Genomic DNA, 10,533 nt, shown 5'->3' with positions numbered 1-10,533 from the left:
TTGTTCCCTCTCACTCCTTTGTGGGACTATCCCCATGTGTCTATTAATTCTCGTCTTCAACTGGATGACTTCCCTTGCACATGGGGCACTTTCGACACTGTATGCACCATTCTTTGTTCTCTGCCTCCAGGTTCTCAAGCGGCCACATGGGATGTTGCAGAAGCATATTGCACTATACCATTACACTACTCTCAGTGGCCTGGAGCCATTGTACAGTTACCCAATGGATCGTTCTGCATTGACACCTGTGTGTCCTTTGGTATGGGATCATCCGCAGGCATTTACGGACATGTTGCTGACACTGGACTTGACCTTTTGCATGCAGAAGGCATTGGGCCCATTACCAAGTGGGTTGATGACCACTTGCTCTTTTGCATCAGACAAGAGTATCTTGCTAGTTATAACAATTTTAGGCAGTCTATTAGTACCTCTCTCGACAGCAACGGGAAGGAACACTCCGGCGGACGTCTTTGGTACAAAGGAGGCCAACTTGTTGATGGATCACACACCGTGTATGCCGAGGACTGCAGTTCTCCCCTACTTAATCTTTCATCGCATTCCCCTCACTCTTCCCTCAACTCTGAATTCTCTTATGCCTTCCCCGACATTGATCGTATGTCGGATTCACTGGACATTCCCTGGGAACCCAGCAAAGACACAGCCTTCGCTTTCTTTGTCCTATACATTGGATTACTCTGGAATGTTGCGATGCTCACTGTTGAGCTTTTGGGGAGGAAGAAGGAAAAGTATCAGATGGCAATCACAACCTGGTGTTCTCAAAAAATGCACGTTCTACTCGACGTGCAACAACCATATGGCAAGCTACTACATGCATGCCTTGTTGTTCCCGCAGGTTGCACCTACCTCACCTCTTTGGAGGCCATGCTTAGCATCTGTAGTGCCTGTCCTTTCGTGCCATACCACTCAGTCAAACATCTCGAAGATGATCTTGACTGGTGGTGCACCTTACTCGCTCGCCCCTTCGTCGGGCAGTCCATCAAACTACCATCATCCCTTGTCGACATGCATGCATTCTCGGACGCAAGTACATCCATCGGCATTGCAATTGTTGTCAATGGGTATTGGAGGGCCTGGAGTCTTCGACCCGGATGGCAAACTTTGGATGGACAACGCGATATTGGGTGGGCAGAATATGCAGGGCTCGAGCTTCTCATCCTTGCCATCCTCGAACTTGCTCTCCACTCCACCCATCGTCACTTCTGTATCTACTGTGACAATCAGGGAATCATTAAAGGTTGGAAAAACGGGCAGAGCCGCAATCGAGAAACCAATGGTGTTTTTCGAAGAATTCATGCAAAACTTGACACCCTTGACAACATGTACTCCTTCCATCCTCAATATATCCCCAGCCGCGACAACCCTGCCAACGGACCATCAAGGGGAATCTTCCCACCTCAGTCGCTTACTCCTGCCACCCATCACACTTCCAAAGGAGCTCTCCAAGCTCCTCATCGACACCGACCTCAATAACTGCGTCGTTCACGCCCGTAACCTCCCCAACCAACCTACTCATGATGAGTTGGTTGGAGAGACATCTGGAGTGACACCACACAGTCACTTCAGTGAGATGCAACCATTGCCACATATGACAACTACTGCGCAACCTCGCCCTTATCTTACATCTCTCACCCCCCTTCCATCTGCTCTTCATCCGCATTGTTTAGCGCGGGATCATCTTCAATTTGGGTACCCATCGCTTCTCAGTCACTGCATGGATCATACTGGGTGCCTTGTGCCTTTAACGGACAGCGACATAGATCGCATTTTGGTAGTCATCACTCACTCTCACGCACCCAACACTCATGAATGCTATGGATCGGGGTTGCTCGTCTTCCATGTGTTTTGCAATTTGCGCAACATTCCAGAGAGTCAAAGATGCCTGGCGTCTTCTATCCTAGTGCTAAGTTTTTTGGCCGTGTGCACTGGTATGCACTCAGGAAAGACTTTAGAGAGTTATTTCTACAGCATTCGAGCCTGGCATTTGCTACACAGCTTGCCTTGGTCCATTGACCAAGCCCAAGCATCTTTAACACTAGAAGGTGCTAAATCCCTTGCACCTCTGTCCTCATCCCACACCAAACACACGCCCTTCACTGTCGCATTGTTGCTAGCACTATGCTCTAACTTAGACCTTTCAATGCCTCTACACGCAGCAGTGTATGCATGCTTGACAACTTCCTTTTTCACTATTGCACAGACGGGTGAGTTCACTGTACCGTCGTTAAAAGGCTTCGATCATCAAAAGCACATCACTGTCGGTGACATTCATCACAACGTAGATCGTCATGGCTTCAATGTCACAGTCTTTCACTTACTGCGGACTAAGATGTCCCCCATTGGAGAAGATGTGTACTGGGCTACACAATCTGGTCTTGTTGACCCTCTCGCAGCTCTCACCAATCACCTTCATGTCAATAACCCTTCTACTTCGGACGCGCTCTTCAGCTGGAGACATGTCTTGGGTCTGCGCGTTCTCACTCGCAGCACGTTTCTCAAGTGTTTAAAGGAGGCGATACTCACTTGGGACAGGGGGATTTAAAAGGTCATGGGATCCACATAGGTGGCACGCTAGAATATCTACTTTGTGGTGTCCCATTTGACACTGTTAAGACGATGGGGAGGTGGAGCTCAGATGCTTTTGTGCTCTACCTTCGAAAGCACACCGTCATTCTGGCACCATACTTACAAGACCAACCGGTCTTAGAACCTTTCACGAGATATGCAATGCCATCCTAAGTCATGAGTACCCGCGATACTCCTAATATTTGGGGTCAAGCTAATGCCTTCTGTGTCATTTCGCTCCTAATTGCAGGGGAATCGGCTTTATTTAACCCTATATTTGGAGTGTTTCAGTTGAAGGTCTAGATAAACCTTGCCCAATCATTATATCATATTGACTGCCTTTGCCCTAGCCTTAGCTACTCATTACCCACTGTCTTTACTGAATGCAAGATTACCAATCAAGCCCTTCCTTTGTTTTGCAAACCGAGACATAGAGTAGTATTTCATTGATTTGTCTGTCACATGTCACAAGCCATTCTGCCGGGTTGAAATTTGACACTTGTCACAGGTCACATCAAAAATTGACAAATTCCTATAAAGTGTCACAGACAGCAGAAAATTCTATGCTTTTGTCTTTATCTCAGTATGCTCTGTCTTGCTGTTGTGTAGTCGAAATTAACTTTTGCCGAAATTTTCTGCATTGTCATGTGTCATACCCTCAAATGCCAAGGTGACGAAATGATGTAGTGTGTCACATGTAACAGGTGGTGCTGAATCAAGTGAAATACTACAGTAATAGGGGTCGAAGAATAAAGACGATTCTGTGATCACAAGGGCTTTCATTCCAATGTCAGCGACACCCTAAGATAGATCTGGAGGTTCCGGCAAAGTTCCAGAAGGAAGAAACTAATAGATATTACTGCAGTGGTAGAATAGATAAGAATGAAAGCAAGGATCAAAACCATAAACAAGTACATAGTCATCATACATTCATCAGCAAAACTCTTCAAATGTCACAACACCTAACATTACCTGATTAGGAATTGTGAAAACATTCGAGTATTATGACGCATGTATGCATGCATCATACAAACATGACATATTATAAACACGTCGCCACCCTTACATAACCCTTAGTGCAGGTGAAATATAGTAGCAGCAACATTATATTGTAGTTATAAGGTGGTAAGAGTATTATATTGTAGTCATAGGGTGGTAAGAACATTGTATTGTACTTGTAAGCTGCCAATGATATTATATCATGAAAACACATATTGGAACAAACTTTCCGTTTAAGTCAAGAGTGATCATATTAACAACAGATCAATGATTGAGCAATGGACTGGATCAAAAAAGATTGTATAATACTTGAAACTACAAAGTGCCATACCCTTCTGCTGCCAAGAAGTCTTCATCCAACTCCTCTCCCTCGTCCACCTCAATCCTATCAGGATTGTCTTCATCTGATTCTTCATCTGCCTCGATCTCTCCCTCATCCTCATCCTCCTCATCCTCCCCATCTTTGTCCTCCTGTTCTTCTGCCTCATCCACCACCTGCACCCCATCACTCTGTAAAAAGGCATCCCACTCGCGGGAAACTTTGTGGCCAACACCACCCCCTTGGTAACACATAAACATGTCTCTATCTACAGACCTAGTAATATATGCATGAATTAATTAGCCTTAGATACATATGATAGACTCACATGTTTACATAGAAATAAGACCAATCTTGATGTAGATTGGCATCATGTCGAGCAAATGAAATAGGAAGGAGTTCTTTGGTCTTGCCCAATGCAAATGTCGGAATAAGATGAACACCTCGAATGATGATGTCAGGGTCCAGAAAGCCGAATGCGCTGGGATCCTCACTTCTAAGAAAGCCAATGTGAGGCAATCATTTTGCAGACCAACCAGATCAGAAATTTGCATCGCGTCCAAACCATCGCATGAATAAAAAGTCCATCCAGCACAGTTTCTCCATGGAGGCGTCATTGTGGTCCCAAACATTGACATGGAAGATCCAGATGATCCGTCCATACCAATAGGGGTGTCGATTGTCATTGGTCTCATGCGACAAAACCATGATGTCGGCACGGGTACATGGGTTGAGTGAGTCTTGCTCTTGTCATAAATCATAGGTAGTGTAGTTGATCCGGAGGATACTGTGCTTGTGGAGTTTGTTGTTAGCGATCAAGATCTGTGCGTGTTCTTCATCAGTAAAATTCAGTTCATCTCCTGTATATTCGATTCCTTGAAGATGTGAGAGTAGGTGGTCCTTGAGTTTTGGAATAAAATCCTATTCCTCACATCAAATGAAGTAACTATGAAAGGTTTTGAAAAAAGACGCACCACTACTGCTAGATTGTCCTCTGGTAGTTCACTGAGCCATTTGGTAAGGTCATACGAGGTTCTGGCATATTTGGAAATATGGTGATGATCGGCTGGAGACGTGTGTTCTCATTGGCGGCGCTGTGATCCGGCTTCAGCTTCTCTTGATGCCAGTGTAGTCCATGCCTTGACAATCTTTCCAAACAGTCATTCCTGGGTCTCTATCCATGTCATACTTGACACGGTGTTCTTCTTGCCTTTGGGCATTTTCGGATACCAGTGTTTTACACGCTGATGCTGAAGTTCACCCTAGTAGATTTTCAGTTAGTATAATCAATTTGTATTTACAAATGCATTCAAATTTCAAATTAAAACTTACTGGCTGCGTGCTGAAACTATTGGTAGTTCCAAACTGTCGGATTGTATCCAGGTAATCTCCCAATGCGTGGTACTTATAGGTCTTGAGATTGAGTTTCTTGTGCTTTGGATCGAATGGAACTGCCTTGCCCTTGCCTTTCGGGTCTGTTTTGGTAAGCTTGGAAGCTAACATAGCTTCCCATTGTTCACATGTTGCGTACTCATGAGGTAGTTCTGTTGTATAGTAAACCTTACATGTTGTACAAGCGAATTTTCATATGGTCTGCCCTAGAACAGCTGTGGCAGTGTCGAAAAAGTTTACGGTGTCCTTGGTGTGCATGTGCAGCTTCATGAAGCCATGCCAAGTCGCCAGATCTAACAGAAGGTCTAGAACCATCATATTATCGCTGTCTGGCAGTAAGCCCTCGAAGACAGGAAGCACACACTAAAAATAAAACCAGATCATCAATAACCATATCGAGGAACTTGGAACTGACACTTACCTGCAGAAGATCCTCAAAATCTCTCACAGCTAGGCGTTTCATTGCGGATGCATTTGAATTAAATTTTCTTATTGTGCCTCTACCAAAGGTTGGCGTAGCACGATATCTATTGAGATCTGTTAGTAGATGTATGGAAAAATTTAGAATACATACCGTTCATTCAGTTTTTGGACAGCATCTCCACCGACTGCATGCAAAATGTGCATTAAATGTGTGAATTGGGCCTTCCACACACCAATTTCAAATTCGTGAAGTTCATTGATCACGAACATGCGAAAATGATTGAATCCGTAAGGTGATAGCTTGTCAGAAAATGAATTCTATGTATCAAATATCATCAATTAGTAAGAAGTCAGTCAATGTACGAACATCAACAGGTGCACCCACCTGAAAAATGAGCACTTGTGTGTCATCGACCTCTTGGCAGTGTATCCTGTCGTCCTTCCACATACGCTTGATGCGATGTTTCATATCCACCTTTGTTCCCATCAATGGAACCTCGTCCTTCTTTGTGAGACAGCGTGGACAAAGGCATTGTCCAAGATTCTTGATACCTATGAGAATAACTCTGAGAAGCATTAATATGCATGCGTCCAAGAATGAATTAATATTACTTCTCTGGATAGTTGGCTGAGTATGTAAAGAATTGAGGAAACACTCTACGAGTGATCCCATCAGCACATTTGATTACCATACCATACTCATAAGCATGCATAAAGTCCTTGTCTAGTAGTAGAGCCCATATGGCTTGCATCAGCTCACGCTTGCAATGCGTGTAGACCTGATTTGTACATGGCTCACCAAAAATAGCCCTATACTGATCTTGCAGATCATCGGGCAACTGAAGATCGGTTTAGAGTTGGGTGTATTCATGGTAGACAAAAATAAGGAACTTACTGAAGGAATGTAAGCAACATGATGACACATGGAGGCAGTCGGTTTGCCTCGAGTATACTTTGACTGGTTGCCAAAATATAAATAAAAAGGCCAGAGTGAAGCATCGCCAAAATTCGCCAGATGGGTAGCATCAGACCAGAACATAAGTGATGCGACGATGCACTTGAGGTCATCTCTGGCTTCACAAAGCGGATCATTGATGTCTCCACCATTTTGGTGCTGGAGTATGCTTCTGAGAAGATCTCGACATCGCAACTGTCCGGAGATTTCCAGGACTCGCGATACAGTGTCATATTGTAAGTTTTCGCAATGTCATCCTGGAAAACAGACTCAATGATGTCAGTGATTGAGTGATGATAGACTCTGGGGATTTCGAGCTCTGGAGCTTCAGTCTCAGTATTCCACTTCTTACCCTCTTTAGGTAGCCTGATCTTGATGGCAGATCTGCACCAGCCATATTCCTCACGGAACGGATTAGACTTGTCATGCAAGTATGAATCAATATTCTTTGATTCCCAGGTATGGGAAAATGAAAGAGCATTGCTGCGATCAAATAGCGGATTACTGATGAAACTGGTAAGACATTGTAGCTTGGCGATGGACTGCTGGCCGGTCCCAGAGTAATGATAGGCCATGAGTAGGCCAGAAGTAGGGTTCGAGAAAGCTGCGTAGAGATCATCTTGACCGATCTCCTTAGATGACAAAACTTCAGTGATGCGACTTGAGTCAGGAAGCTGATCACTTCCTGCAAGCATGGGAGCATCGGTAAAATTTTTGAGGGTGTTTTCATTGGGGAGTACACTAGGGCGGGTGGGATAAATACGGTAGAGGCCTGCTTTGTTAGGTTTGGTCTCGAAGGGGATAAAAAGGGGCAGGTCATCGTGCTCTGATTGCTGTGGGGATGGCATATGAGGCTGGAGGTCCATATGTTGATCCACTATGACATCTTTGTGATGTAAATGTTGCTGACGATCGGAGAGTGGCATATGGGCAAGGTGAGTTGCAGACCCTGGCAGGAAGTCTGCGAAGCGAGTGGACATGCAGATTGTTCAGCCAGAGCACTTGGACATAATAGGTGTAGGTGTAGGGGATGGTGTACGGCCCATTTCAATCTAGCAAATGTGTAGTTAGCACAACCCGACTTGATAAATCAAATTAATACATACATCGTCTTCCCGATCAAAAGACATGACATCTTGCTGATTGGGAACTACAACCTCTTCAGGAACACGATTGGGAGACTTGTCATGACAAGCTCTCTTGTCTTTTCTTTTCTTCTTCTTCTCCAACTTGCATTTCTGACTGAAAATTTGATCAGTAAGGGAGAAATTGTATGCGCACTGGCTTGTATGGGCTGATAGCTGTTTGCGCGAACTAAATGTTGAAGCACAAGCTAGACAGCTGAGATCGCAGCGCATGGGGTGCCAGAACCAGGGAATGTTTCAGAACTTATGAGTCAGGCAAGGATATATAAAACCATATGTATTTGAATTGAAAATAGTATACGAGTAGCTAGAAAGATGCACTACATATCCAAAATTGACAGAACGCACCTCAAGTTTCAAGAGATAGAATCACTGGAATTCCATCCGAGTGGTATGTGAATCCTCCCTGGGATAATTACACCAGGGAAGAGGTGGGACCTATGCATATGAAGTTAGCCCAAGAGTTTCCTAAGTTTGAGATTTACCTGATCAACATACGATCAAAAGTAAGGGCATGTGATCGTAAGTAATAACATATAACATATAACATACAATCATGGTTGATTTTCAAATTCAGTCTCTGCCGGGTTCTCCTGGCCGATTGTATGAAACTTTTGTGTCGGTTGCTATCTTTATCAACATTAAATTATCAATGTCTAATGTTACTGCCAACGAAGCCTGGACATCTGTGGTAAATGTCTTCAGGGATGTCATATTCGTTGATATCCAGAATGCAGTCTCTTTGGACAATACTTACTGCTTTAATCTCAATCTAGATTCTCCAGGTCCCAAGGTATTTTTTTTCATTTGAAAACTAATCTAATCATTGTCTTAGAAAATAGTCTTTCACATACATCAACAGGGCGCAGATTCTGACACAGAATCTGAAATGGATTCGGGTGTCTCAGAGCTGGAAACTGAAGATGTGGAGGAGGGTAGGAATGACGTGGAGATGAAAACCGAAGACACAGAGGATGAAAATCTTGCCGTGATCGATCCAGAATGGCAGTAAGTTGTTAGTATTTCATTTGGAATTTTAATTCAGTGACCTTTCTCAAGGCCAGTTGTTGCGTCTCCTTGTGACCTTCTCACCAGGTGCGCTGGGAATCCCAATCCTGATCCTGCAAATCCTACTGTGCTGTGGAGTTATTATGTCAAGGCAAGAACAGAAACACCAGACTTGGACTCCTCAGATGAGGAGATTGTGTAACACTTCATTTTTCTTAGTGTACTACATGTATATTACGAGACCTTGCTCAAATGTTACTTTGTATTTGCGTGTCGCATCATATGAATCTAATATGTTATTAATAGGTCTATATAAACAAACAATTATCAATAACACATATCAATAATGCATTGAATATTGTGTAATCTTATCTCTCTTTCTCTCTCCAACACCATGGCTCGGCGCAAACACTCTGACTCAATTTCGTCCGCTTCCTCATCTGGATCTTTGGGATCTAGCTCTTCATCGATGAGCTCCAAATATTCCACAATCAGTACTCCTCCTAGCACACCACCCCCTCGGGTACCTAGCAAATGTGGAAGGGACATGTCACACACGTCTAAATCATCCAATAAGGATGGACATAAGTCCAAAAAGGCCAGGTAAGTGACAACATAGTATCCATTGTTCTGATCAGCACTCACCTGCAGCATATAGGAGACATACTAGCCCTGTAATGATCAAAAAGAAGAGTAAAAAGGCAAACAGGTGAGAGATTTCGTATTCATTCCAAACATCAAATTAACAAAATTCTAGAAGATCGCATAATAAAGTCCTTATGCCGCAGGAGCAATGTGTCAATGTTGCACGCTGGATCCCACGCGGCCTAGACATGTTCTGTGATCTCAAGCAGGTGATCCAGGTATGTCTACTTTTAGAGCAGGAAGAAGCAGCCAAGGACGGAGATGAACAAGAAGAAGAGCAAATCAAGGCCGCCCAGAAGAAGATTCTGGATGACTGGTGAGCATATATGACCACATATATGCGCACTAATATTGTTTTTAGTGATGAACTCACTTGTGTGCGGTACAAGTGGATGTTCAAACATGTCATGGAACATGCCCCTTATCTTGGGACTCTGATTGGCCAGAGGAAAAAATGCGAGGAGCTCATGTAACTCATCAGCGAGGTGCGTCAGTTTCAATTATAGTAATCAGAGCTAACTATTTACAGATGCAAAATATGATAAATCACACACACTCCGAGGATGCAAGTCGCCTCAGGTCACGCATGGGCTCATATGCAGCCCCAAACCCCAACAAAGATCTTGTCCGCCCTCCAATAGCTGACAACAGCAAGAGTCGTGCCCAAATGGGGTTCAACCACACCCAGCTGGGCAAAATGCTTTGTCCAGCTAAATATCTGACCGACTACATCAAGGATCCGCACAGGTATGTTCTTTTTTTTTCAGTCAATTGTATTAACGGTAGGTACTACAGGATGAAGAGCAAATTCGATAGCGGGTCATTGAAGGTAACCGCTGCCTTGTGGCCCACCTATCTCTATCCAGGCGATATTGCATGCGAGGACTTCAACTCCGATGGACCAGGGGTCCCAGGACAAGGGTACAGAGACTTAGGCTTTCGGAGACTTAGACTAGGCTTGCGGAAATTTAGGCTTTCGGAGGTTCCCACAGCTTAGTCAGACAATACACACATGCACATGGTTCCTGTAGTAGCACATTCATTCCTTTGCAGCAGCGGTCTCT

The 10,533-nt window shown here is 44.1% G+C and overlaps 3 protein-coding genes across 3 annotated transcripts; all 3 read left to right on the top strand.

Moving 5' to 3' along the window:
• Window positions 1–1,606: 1,606 nt before the first annotated feature.
• Window positions 1,607–2,560, top strand: F5891DRAFT_948633 (uncharacterized protein; the record flags this gene model as incomplete). The annotated part of the gene is made up of 1 exon (XM_041374820.1): window positions 1,607–2,560. One exon carries the CDS (start codon window positions 1,607–1,609, stop codon window positions 2,558–2,560), a length of 954 nt encoding a protein of 317 aa, XP_041228134.1.
• A 5,812-nt stretch (window positions 2,561–8,372) lies between these two features.
• Window positions 8,373–9,026, top strand: F5891DRAFT_978472 (uncharacterized protein; the record flags this gene model as incomplete). The annotated part of the gene is made up of 3 exons (XM_041376797.1): window positions 8,373–8,609; window positions 8,652–8,824; window positions 8,912–9,026. The coding sequence occupies 3 exons, from the start codon at window positions 8,373–8,375 to the stop codon at window positions 9,024–9,026; spliced, it is 525 nt and encodes a 174-aa protein (XP_041228133.1).
• A 628-nt stretch (window positions 9,027–9,654) lies between these two features.
• On the top strand, window positions 9,655–10,211 carry F5891DRAFT_917619 (uncharacterized protein; the record flags this gene model as incomplete). The annotated part of the gene is made up of 3 exons (XM_041373736.1): window positions 9,655–9,785; window positions 9,831–9,938; window positions 9,983–10,211. Coding segments are annotated over 3 exons (468 nt in total), but the record flags the coding sequence as incomplete, so codon positions are not given.
• Between the last annotated feature and the right edge of the window lie 322 nt (window positions 10,212–10,533).

The sequence above is a fragment of the Suillus fuscotomentosus genome, assembly GCF_016647785.1.
Source record: "Suillus fuscotomentosus strain FC203 chromosome Unknown F5891scaffold_16, whole genome shotgun sequence".
Taxonomy (NCBI): Eukaryota; Fungi; Basidiomycota; class Agaricomycetes; order Boletales; family Suillaceae; genus Suillus; species Suillus fuscotomentosus.
This window is presented reverse-complemented; position numbering and strand designations above follow the sequence as displayed.